Source organism: Protomyctophum bolini (genome assembly GCF_963924005.1).
Source record: "Protomyctophum bolini genome assembly, chromosome: 5".
NCBI classification, from domain to species: domain Eukaryota; kingdom Metazoa; phylum Chordata; class Actinopteri; order Myctophiformes; family Myctophidae; genus Protomyctophum; species Protomyctophum bolini.
The window spans coordinates 33,186,106-33,198,444 of record NC_137866.1 but is presented as its reverse complement, the minus strand read 5'-3'; the positions used below and the strand labels follow the sequence as shown (position 1 = coordinate 33,198,444).

At 41.3% G+C, this 12,339-nt stretch overlaps 1 protein-coding gene across 1 annotated transcript in view; it reads left to right on the top strand.

Annotated features, from left to right (window-relative positions):
• The window catches only part of epha2b (eph receptor A2 b), a 37,455-nt gene extending 27,654 nt beyond the window's left edge, over positions 1 to 9,801 (top strand). Inside the window, exons 13-17 of the mRNA XM_080763222.1 lie at positions 263 to 472; positions 2,353 to 2,502; positions 4,165 to 4,358; positions 5,201 to 5,356; positions 7,026 to 9,801. Of these exons, the coding sequence (XP_080619348.1) occupies positions 263 to 472; positions 2,353 to 2,502; positions 4,165 to 4,358; positions 5,201 to 5,356; positions 7,026 to 7,134 (819 nt within the window). The 3' untranslated portion in view covers positions 7,135 to 9,801. The remainder of the gene's footprint in view (positions 1 to 262; positions 473 to 2,352; positions 2,503 to 4,164; positions 4,359 to 5,200; positions 5,357 to 7,025) is intronic.
• Positions 9,802 to 12,339: the final 2,538 nt, after the last annotated feature.

Below are 12,339 nucleotides of genomic sequence, written 5' to 3'. Positions count from 1 at the left end.
CGGAGTAGTTCTACTTTTAGTTATTTACTTTTAGTATACTTTTACTTTTAAGTAAAACATGCAAGTACTTTTTCCACCACTGTCAATTCATCTTTCATTCCAGTGTTCCATATTTCAGCCTACGCTTATAACTAATTCCACTTCCCAGCAGCCTGTAGCCATGTGTTTCCCGGAACATTGTGCAACGGCCGTACGCAAATAATTAATTTTAGCTCTGAAATGATCAAAACATCTGTTGTTGTGGTCTTCTCGTCCCAATCAGGACCACGATGGCGAGATCTCCTCCTTCCAGCTGGTGGGCATGATGCGCGGCATCGCCGCGGGCATGAAGTACCTCTCCGACATGAGCTACGTTCACCGCGACCTGGCTGCCCGCAACATCCTGGTCAACTGCAACTGCGAGTGCAAGGTGTCAGACTTCGGCCTGTCCCGCGTGCTAGAGGACGACCCTGAGGGGACGTACACCACTAGCGTGAGTTGAGGAGGTCAAACCTGTCATGGCAGAGGATATTCTTTTCTTGTTTTTGAGGAGTGCGCTAGCCCCTCCTGTGCCCAGCTTTGTGTGTACTGTGTACCCAGTAGCGATGATTTGAATGGCTGAGCAAGTGTGATATTTTCTTATTTATGATATTTTTTGAGTTTTTTGCCTTTATTGATAGATTGATAGTAAGTTGGCAGGAAATGGGGAGAGAGATGGGGGGAAGACTGCAAAGGTCGTCGGGATCGGGATTCGAACCTGCGCCTAGCCTATGTGCCTGGACCGCTAGGCCGGCCCGGGCCAAGAGTGTGTTAATAGTTTGCTAGTTTTGTCTGCTAGCATGCTGAATCTACGTAACGTATGTTTGTCTATGCCAGTGGCTTTCAACGCTTTTCATATCAAGGCCCATTATTTATTCTGCATTTGAGCCACGGACCACCATTTGATTACATTTAGCCTTAATGCAGACCCCAAACTAAAGAATATGTCCACATTTCCATGCTGTTGGTACCATAGGAGAGATAACAAACAAACGTTGATCAAAATACCAATTCTTCTACATTCTCCAATTGTGTAGACTTCTTGTAAATGAAGTAATGCCGATGTTTAACAATCACTTAACTCTTGAGAGTGTAAAATGAAACCAAATGGACGCGTAAGGGTCCATTTGGTTTAATTTATAAAGCTCAAGGCCAAGTGGGGACTGCATCTTTGCCTCTTGAGTAGTAGAAATGTAACACTCTTGCCTGAGAGTGGTAGAAGAAATGTAACACTCTTGTGTCTGAGAGTGTTAAAGTTTAACCAAATGGACCCAGACCCAGAAGCATCCATATGGTCGCATTAGTACACTCAGATTTACTCAGATTTAAGTCAACAAGTTTTTTAACGATTTTCAATAAATAATACAAAATACACAAGACACAAGAAAATTAACTGACATGAAAAAACAAACAAAAACAAAACACAACTAGCACTCAAAAAACTAAGCTAAATGGACAACACCCCTCCACATTCTGTTGACAATAGTGATTATATCATCTGTAATGTATTACAAATTGTTAATGCAACAATCAAATAAAAGTAGTCCCATATTAAATGGAACTTCCCTTTCAGATTGAGGTCAACACTGAGGATCTGACATGGGAAGAGCAAGTAAACAGGGATTGTTCTTTTGTGGTAGAGTAGACACTTTATCCATTAACCAAGTTAACCATTATTTTATACTTTAGCCATTGAAAAATCGCAGATGTACAGGCTATGAGCTTGTAGATCTGCTATTTTTGAAAAATCATGAATATGTGTGCACATCTTTGAATATATATTCTTTCAGAGCAAACTTTTTTTCACTTAATTTTTATTGAGAAAAAAAGACGGTGACAACAAAAAGGAAAAAAACACTATAAAAATAAACAAGACAAAACAAATCAAGAGACAAAAAAAAGAAAAGAAAAAAGGCTGCATTTTTCATATTACAGGATACATTCATTGAATTCTTCATACATAGGCTGGATGAAGAGATCCCACTTTTACCACTTTTTACCAGTTTTTCCATGACATCCAATTCCTGTCCATCCAATGTTCTTTCGTTGGTGGGTAGAGCGAACGTTTTTAACTCAAATCTTTGCTTCTGGGAGGTCCCTGGAACAAACTATTTTGAGATGGGAGTTTGCGGCCAAATACATATCATTCTGGGGGTCCTTGACATGAAAACGTTTGAGGCACCACTGATTATAGAAACAGAGTTTTTCAGAAAACTGTCAGCATTTAGAAGACATTTGTAGAATCCGGTCTCAGGTTGAAATGTGAGAGTGAATAATAACCACACGGAGCTCGTCTGTATACTCATAAAGGTTCATCCATATACTTTTCAACAGGGTGGTAAGATCCCTATCCGCTGGACAGCTCCGGAGGCCATTGCATACAGGAAGTTCACCTCGGCCAGCGACGTGTGGAGCTTTGGCATCGTCATGTGGGAGGTCATGGCCTTCGGGGAGAGGCCTTACTGGGACATGAGTAACCATGAGGTAAAGCTTCAGCGCCAACGGTCACTTTGCTATCATACACTAATGTTAGAGCAGACGTGAAAAGAAGGCGGAGGACTTTTAAGTACTTACTGGGTCAACATTTCAGAGCAATGGAGAGTGTGGAAAAGAGGCGAAGAAACGAGTGCAAGCAAGTTGGAATGGGTGGAGAAAAGTGTCAGGTGTGATGCGTGATAGGAATGTAACAGCAAGAATGAAAGGGAAGATGTACAAGACGGTGGTGAGACCAGCTATGTTGTATGGTTTAGACTAGAGACAGTCACACTGACTGAGGAAAAGACAGGTAGCAGAGACTCAAATGTTGAGGTTCTCTCTGGGAGTAACAAGGATGGATAGGATCAGGAACGAGTACATCAGAGGGATAAAGCCAGAGAGGCCAGACCGAGATGGTTTGGACACGTACAGATCGAGGAGCGATAGTGAGTATATCGGTAGAAGGATGTGGAGGTTGGAACTTGGAACTGCCAGGCAGGAGGCCTAGAAGAGGAAGACCAAAGAGGAGATTTATGGATGCAGTGAAAGAGGACATGAAGTTAGTTGGTGTGAGAGAAGAGGAGGCAGAGGACAGGCTGAGACGGAGGCAGATGGCTTTTCCCAAAAGGGAAAAGCCAATGTGTTAAAGAAACCAGCTGCAATAAACCTTTTGTGACTTCCGCTAATGTTTGAATTTACAAGTTTAATATCCTGCTATTGTACATTGTGGGAATTCAATATAATATTCAGTGTAACATCGTATGCAGTACATCTTAATACACTCACAATATTCACTGCTACAGTCAGTTCCAATCTGTTCTCACGTTCTGCCTTTATTGTGTAAATAATCCTCCATGCCTGCCCACCGGGGTGCTCAGACAGGCCCTTATGTAAATATGACTCACTATAATCAGATTTCTTATTCTTTATAAATATTGTACTGTATCAGATTTATTATTTCTGATTTTGTGATAGTTGGGTCAACCAAGAGAGCAACCTACCAAGTTGAAGCTCTTGTACTGTATATGTGTGACAGTACTCGGCCAAGAAAATCTGATTCCAACACTGCTATTCTGGAAATCAAAACTCCTGTTTTGATTTTCTGTCAAAAAAAAAAAAGGGTTTCAAAATCGTGGGATAAAAATAATTATAGAAATAAACCTCCTGTTGAAAGCCATTTTGTACTTTTAAAACAGAATGCTAACATTAATATTGAGCAAACCGAGGCATTAGCAGTGGTGGAAAAAGTACTCAAAGTTATTACTTAAGTAAAAGTATACATTACAATACGTAGTAATAGTAAATGTCCGGAATTCAACATTTATTTGAGTAAAGGTACTGGTATTGGCTTCAAAATGTACCAAAAGTACAAGTTTTCAAATGTATAATAAATCTTTGAAAATAGTGATTGCGACGCATTGTGAGCTTGTAGATCGATAATATGGTTAAAACTTAAAAGTAACTAGTAACTAAAGTTTTCAAATAAATGTAGTGGAGTAAAAGTACAATATTTGCTTCTGAGATGTACCGTAGTGGAGTAGAAGTAAAAGCACTGGCAATTGGAAATACTCAAGTAAAGTACACATACCTCAAAATTTGTAGCTTAGTTACTTTCCACCACTAAGCATTAGCAGCACTAAGTCTCCCTTGTGTCTCCTGCTGTGATTGCAGGTGATGAAGGCCATCAACGAGGCGTTCCGGCTGCCGGCGCCCATGGACTGTCCCTCGGCCGTCTACCAGCTGATGCTGCAGTGCTGGCTCCAGGACCGCTCCAAGAGGCCGCGCTTCCCCGACATCGTTAGCCTGCTGGACAAGCTGCTGCGCAGCCCCGACTCCCTGAAGGCCATCGCAGACTTTGACCCCCGGTAAGAGTTTTGTTACAGTGTTTAGTCTGTTTAAACCTTGTCGCCTTAACTTTATTAATCATTATTTTAAACTAGCTGTTGAAAAATAGCAGATCTATAACCTCGTAGAATGGCACCGAGTGCCGCGCTACGAGCTTGTAGATCTGCTATTTATTTTTAAACCCATGAAAATGTGGTGCAAATTTTTATATAATCTTTCACAGCAAACGTTTTAACTCAAATCTTCTGTGTGGGTTCCCTCTGAAACAATATATTTTCAGATGGGGGTCCACGGCCAAATACATATCATTCTGGGGGTCCTTGACATGAAACAGTTTGAGCACCACTGATCATAGAAACATAGGTTTTTCAGAAAACTGTCAGAATTTAGAAGACATTTTCTAGAATCTGGTCCTCAGGTCTCAATGGGCTAATTACACCCCAAGAAGGACACGTCTGACAGGCTCGAGCGTACGATGTAAAGTCGAGTGCGGGCCTACACAGCTAATGAGAAAAATCTGCCGCCCTTGTCTGTGGCTCTGCTTGGGTTTCTGGTGAAGAATTATAGTGGTATTTAGTGTTGTCTAAATGTTGTGTGAACGCACGCACAATATTTGTCTTTTGTGTGCGAACGTGTATATAGGCGTTAATGTGCATTGTGAGAAGCGGGTGGAGGACAAAGGTTGCCGTGCTGTGTTCATATCTTAATCGGCGCTCTCTCTCACCCTGACTGAACCAACTGGTTTTTATCACTGGGGTTTCCTGCACATTAATTACAGCCCTGCTCTCTCTCTTTGCCGGCTTTGTTGTGGGAAAGCCTGTTGATGATTATCGCTCTCTCGATCTGCTTGCTTTTCCGCCAGCGTATCCATCCGTTTGCCCAGCACCAGCGGTTCGGACGGCTCCCCCTTCAGGTCGGTCTCGGAGTGGCTGGAGTCCATCAAAATGAACCAGTACAGCGAGAACTTCACCTGCGCCGGGGTCGTCACCATGGACCAAGTGCTGCAGATGAAGAACGAGTGAGTGGCCTCACATTCAGTGTTGTGCAATGTTACATAAGTATTTTTTTTAAATGTCTTTATTAATATGTTCAAATCACATAAGGGTGAAATAGAAAATAATAACAAAAATAGTATGTTTAGCCCTCCCACCCCCCCAAGTTACCGCTCCGAAGGAGCCACAACCCTGTTATCTCGTACCATTAATAAAAAATGCAATTAAAATAAAAAGTACAGTACATACAAATATAAATATTCACGGTGAAGCATATAAACAGTTCAAAAAAGGTTAAGTATTGACGTTACGTAATTAGACGGTTTACTTGCTCGCTATCTTATTGGCAGAGATGGGGAAAAAAATGGTCTACCGTGGCCAAACTGCCGTTGTGTCTTGCATGAGAACGTTGTGACTTCTCTGAAACCTGCGTCTAGCCTACGTATTGTTTTTGTTTTTCCAAAATGTCACTCTTTAACAGCCAGCTGAATAGTTTACGCACAATATAAACTTCGGCCTCAGCTACAACTTGAGAGACGGATGAGACGGAAAAAATAATGGGAGGGAAAGAGAGAGAGCGGCCTCATTTGTGGTAGCGTGGCGGTGGCGGCTTGTGGTCTCTCCATTCCCTATTCTTCCTCCTCCCTTTCTCCATTCTTTCTCTCATCCCTCCCTTCCCTTCACCCACACACTAGCAGCCCTGGGCAGCACTTTTGCTATTGCCATAAACCACTAGTTTTGCCTGTTTGGGGCAATGGCCTTTGTGGCTGCTCCGACATTAAAGGGAGTGGAGAGAATAGCCTGTGGAGCGAGAGGAACCGGAGGAGATCAAGCAACCGAAATAGACGAACGAGACTTTAAGCCCCAAAGTCTGTCCTTTCCCCTTTTTCTTTCCACTTAGGAAAAACTGAAGAGGTGTAGCCGAATTGGTCAGCATTCTGCCCAGCTTATCACCGCTGCGCAGTTTGAAACAATTATCATGCCGATTAGATCTCCTCGGATCTGTGGGAGCACCAAGGGGGTCATTTACTTACATGGTCGGAAATTTGGGGAGGAATTGGTTAGTGAAGCACATAATATGAAGTTGTTTTTGGACAGTAACAAGGTCCAAGTGATTATTCATAGCCATAAAAATAAATAAAAACATAGGCGATATAGGCATACTCTTAAAGCAATCCCACTTTGAAGTGTTTGTCATATTCTGTGGCGAGATTTCACAGCCGTTTCCATCTCATATGGTTGCACTCTCAGAAAACCAGCAGCTATTTACGACCCACCCTTCTGTTCACCAGACAAGTGATTCAGGGCAGACAGGGAGAATCCTTGTTAAGTAATTATGGCTGTAATTAAGGCTTTGACTATGGGCTGACTATGGCACGTTGAAGGCATTTTAAAGGTTTGCATCACATAGGTGAAACCACCATTACCACCCCCTTTGATGGTAAAGAGAAACCCTGGGAGATTACTAACTTGAATACACTCCAAACTAAGCCAAGTGACTCAATGATGGAGTCACACATGAATGGAGGTTATGTATTATGCCGGTAATTCGTCACAATGGTTCAGTTGGTGATCACTTCAAGGAATGAGAGAGAGGAAGGAAGGATGTGCTTGGAAAGAAAATGTGCTGGAACGAGGCCAAAGTATGAACCCATCAGTGGCTCCTCTTACACAAGTCTCATCTCTCTTTCACAGGGATATCAAGAACATTGGTGTGAGGCTGCCCGGCCATTTGAAAAGAATCGCCTACAGTATCTTGGGCTTGAAAGACCAGACCAGCACGCTCAGTGTGTTCGCAGTGTGACGATCCCGAAACAAAAACAAAGGGAATTCGAATCGGGGCACTGAAGTGGGCAGCCCCCTAAAAAGACTGAATGTTGAACTCTTAAGATGAGCTGGAGTCGAGCTGCAGGGACGGCAATGGATTGACTCAAGCAAACAAAACTCTCCAACCCCAGGGGGCCTGCCCAAACAGACTGACTTACTGTACATTTTTTTGTTCCTGCGAGTTTTGTTACAGTTGTTTTTTGTTTTGTTTTTCATCTTATTCAAATTGGAATGGCGCAATTTAAATATACAGCAATAGATGTATCAAGTAGTAGACAGTGTATATTTTTTATATATATTTTTATTATTCATGCCTAATGTACAGATACAATTAATGCTCATGCATCTATTTTTTATTATTTTTTCTTTCCTTTTGCATTCCTACTTCATGGAAAAACAAGAATGGAGCCAGACATTAAAGTGGCTTGAGCTTTGGTCCTTTGCCAGATTCCATGCAAGAAATGATAAGGAAAGCACAGTAAGTCAGATTGTACAGGAGAGGGTGGGCCGACTGGGCCGTCGCCTCGCCTAGGACTGAGGCTGGTGCTGATGTTGTGATGTCATCTCCTTTTGAATGGCACTTTGACCGGAGTGGACTGAGATGAGCTTGAGCTGGCCTGAAGTGAACCACTTTGACTCCTTGGTGTCCCAATGTGGGGGCATGTCATAATAGACGTGGGGGGGGGGGGGGGGAGATGTTTGTGGAACATTTCAAAGTTTGTTTTAAAACGGCAGATCTACAAGCTTTATATGCGATGGATTGTGAGCTTGAAAAATTGCTATTTTTGAAATAATATCAAAAAAGTGGTTAAAGGCAGACATCATAGAGGTGTGATAACCTTGTTGGCTACTACTAGCTGTGTCCGGATATTAAGCTAATGCTATTGTCATATAATGATGTTATATGGAGAAAATAAGAATGAACTAGCAGTATATGAGGTACTCTTCACGTACAGTTTCTGCACACACTTTTTTTTTTTTTTTAATTTGGGTTATTTCCCAAAGCATTGGGATCAAGAACGCCACTTATAATGTAGCACTTGGACCAAGAGTAATTTGGTCTGGAGTCGTGTCAGATGGAGAGCACAATGGGTGACTTTGATCTTTTTCCATAAGGAGGAAGCAGACGTTAAGATGAATGAGGTGGCATTTTAAGAAAAAAACGTGTTCCATTTTGAACACATGTACAGGCCAGTTGCGACATCAGTCATTAATGAAGTGTGAGAGTGTATTTGGACTAAAAGGGCATCATGACATTCATGATGAAACTATTATGGTTATAATGATTTCATACCCATTTATATTTTAGTATGGTTTGCGATTTCAATGTTTAATTCCCCCACCCCCCACCCCTTACTAGCAGAACACAGATTAAATATATTATATATTTTAAATTGGTCTATATACCCATACTATTGTTGTGGGATGAAACTATCTGCTTTCACATTTAAGATTGGTGTGAACCTCTGCTTTCTTTAATGCATTACTTTTAAAAATGTCATCCATTACTTTTTAAGCAACCATTTCAGGGGTGGCAGTGGGGAGTTCCTGTCTCTGCACTGTAAAATCAGGAGGCACTAAGTTAAATCACCCTTACGGGGTCCATTTGTACACTTTCAGAGTTGGATTACAGTAGCACTGCCGATGCCACTGTTTTATCCAAACAGGTCTTTGGTATAGTGGGCAGTTTTACAGTAAACATATAGATTCCTCCAGTGCTCTTAATTGATGACTGCAAATCGTCACTGTCAGTTGGAAACCTTGTATGTCCAAAACAGTTACTGTGTTACTAGTTATTAGTCACAAGCTCTTCTCATGGGTTCAATATTTATAAAACCCACAAACACACTGAACCACTTTTATTTTCACTCATTTCGAAAATGGCAAATATAGCAGATCTATAAGCTCAGAGTTTAGGTTAGGTTATCAAACTATCAGGCGATCCAGCTTCTAGATACTGTATATTTTTGCTACTTTTGTGTGTGACACTAGTATGGCAAATTAGGGCATTAATTTACCAAAAAATAATAATAAATAAAAATGGAGATACAAAGTTTCTGCCTGACAGCAACGGAATATTTTTCGTTACTGTTGTATACCTTCCTTTACTTGAATTTGTGCTGTAATTTGCTTTTGTTCATATCAGTGATTTATTTTTATTGAGTAGTTAGACCCAACTCTGGAAAAGGGATTTTTTGTGTGTGTGTGTGTGTTGTTATTACTCTGGGTTATTGGCTGAAATTGCTGTTTATACCTTTTGTATGATTTGACTTTTTAGTATTTACCACAATACCAAACTTATTTTTTTGTGAACCCTCCCATCACTATGCTTAATTCATCCCAATCATGTCAAAAGCCTACTGTTTGCTGTCTTTCTTCTGAAAATGTTTGCCTGTTCCTTCGTCAAAAAAGCCAATTCCTATCCTTTGACCCTATTGTTTTATACTGTATTTAATAGTCTATTTATTTTTTACTTTTATTTATTCGTCAAGATACACACTGAGCTGGGAATTTATGATTGAAGGTTGTTCTCTCAGTTATCAATAAACTAGAAATCCTCCAACATTACCCTTTTGTCCAACAATTAAGATTTCCCACAGAATGTTTGATCACAGTAGTGGAGCAATAAAAACCTGAAATGTTACTTCTGTCTGGCTTGGTTTATGATTGACACACCAGGACAGAGGAATGTGTTGTTATTTTGGCTGGAAGTGGCCTTTTTAAAGACATACGACGGGATGTTTAGACTCAACCTGGATTTCCTTTTATTTATTCCTAGTATTTTCCCAAACAAACAAACTGGAGAGGAGCTTGGTTATACCTGCAGTGAAGCCTTGAGTTAGCAGTTTAGTAGCTGGGCATGTGCATGCTTGTATGCGCACACGCACGCACCCACACACACACGTTTGCATTAGGCCACACGGTTAGGCCATACTATATTTGTGAGGAACATTTTAGGATGGCAATATTATGAAAGCAATTCTTTCCTCCATTATTTAACCCTATAACTAAAGCCAAAATGCGTGTCGTGCTGTGACACGTTGCGAGCTTCTCGGTCATGATGACACCTACACACAACTACTTGTAAATTTGGGCATAACTAAACTCCAACCCCTGAAGCCTAACCTCCAAATGCCTAAATCTAACAAGAACATGAATCGTTTCCTAATTGTAAACCGAAGAAAGAAAACAAACATGCTGGGACATTTGGCCCTCACAAGTATATTAATACGAGTACACGCACGCACACATGCACTCACTCACTCAGGCACTCACACGCATGCGCACACAGACTCTGTCAACAACTATTGACAGCATTTGACATGAGCAGTGTTGGGTGTAACGGCGCTATTAATAACGGCGTTATGTAAGGGACTACTTTTATTGGTAACGGAATAAAGTAACTTGTTAGTTTTGCAATTTAGTAGTTAGTTCCTTAGTTACATTTCCAACAAAGTAATCCCGTTACTATAATGTGTCCCTGTTCATTCTGTTGGCAAGATTTAAAAATAATAAAGCCCCGAATGTCTGCGGAGTTTATTTCTCCTGCCTTCTGTGTGATTTATCCTTCCAAGGCCACTATACCAGGGGTTCCCAAACTTTTTTGGACCAGGTACCCCTTTTGGGGTAGATATTTTTCCAGGTACCCCCTCATCCTCGCAACACGGATAACAAATAAATGTAGACGTCTAAATGTAGACGTCTAAATGTAGACGTCTAAATGTGTACGTCTTCTCTTATGGGGGTCCCTGGCATATATTTTCAAATGGGGGTCCACGGGCTAAGTAGTGTCAATTTGGGGGTCCTTGACATGAAAAAGTTTGGGAACCACTGCTTTTAACACTTTAGCACTTTATGAACATGAACAAAATAGATGGGTCCCCCCTGGAACTCCCTCAGGTACCCCTGGGGGTCCCCGGACCCCACTTTGGGAACCACTGCACTATACATCCTGCGTCTACTACATCCTGTAGTTCACTTAAGAAATAAAAGTATTGTTACAAGTAGATTTTATTTTGAAGAGGAAGAGGAAGTTATTTCGGTTGTAGGCTAGCCAGCTACCATGACAGTCGACTAGAAGGGCCGGCACTGCCGGGTGGTGGAATAATAAAAACAACATGCTTTTAGCCAAAGTTCATAAAAACCGCATGCGTCTATGACTTAAACAATGTAGGCTAAACACTTTGGAATTACGTTAAACATGGTATATCCTCCGTGGCGGCGTCATTAGGTGAGTACTAGTACATTAATTGTTAAGTTTCATACATCATTCATCATCAACAGGCTGTTGTTGATGATGCCCCCCAAAATGAACAGGTTACACAGCCTACAGGATTCTCATTATGTTACTGTCACTGCCTGCAAGGATGGCCGCCGTGCCATTTCTTATAAACTATCTAATTCATACGTGGGTCCACGTGGAGTTGTTATTGTTGTTCATGGGCCACGGTGCGCGGCGTGGAGAGGGCATCAGAGCGCAGCGCAACAGCCTAGTCTGGTATTGTCTGTACTCTCTGCACTATAGCTCTTTCTGTCCAGTCCTACGTGTAGGTATAGGCTGGCGATTGTGGCGACTTATATTCGTTAATAAAGAGAGCTGTAAAGGGGATATTGTCTATGGTCAGTTCATGGTGTGTATCATTCTCGTTTTTAACCGGGCCGTGATAATGCGGCGCATTGACGGTAGGCAGTAGGGCTAATACAATGTAACCAACTTGCGCAAGCATAAAAAAATGGGTTTTAATTGTCTGGTAACGGAAAATAACGGAAAATAATCGAACTTGTTACTTTTCTCAGAAGGTAATCTGTAACGGTAAGGGATTATTTTTATGGGCAGTAATCCAGTAACCTAACGACGTTACTTTAGAAAGTAACGATGCCCAACACTGGACACGAGAATATATATTCCCCAATCAAATTCCTCCCAGATGTATATTAAACAGACATTCACATTTAACACCAGTTCCTCTCCCATGAACTCCTGTAGTGAGGAGGAGGTGGGTGAGGTCGATGTTAAATGTTGCATTTCACATTAAGTGAAATGTTTATGTGTTGCGTTTGCCCTCTGATTCTTTCATCTATTTGGAAGCGACGCTCGCATTTATGACCCTCTTTAGACTGCAGTGTCATTATTCTAGGGTTGCAACTATCAATGATATTCTTAGCAATAATAATTCTAGTT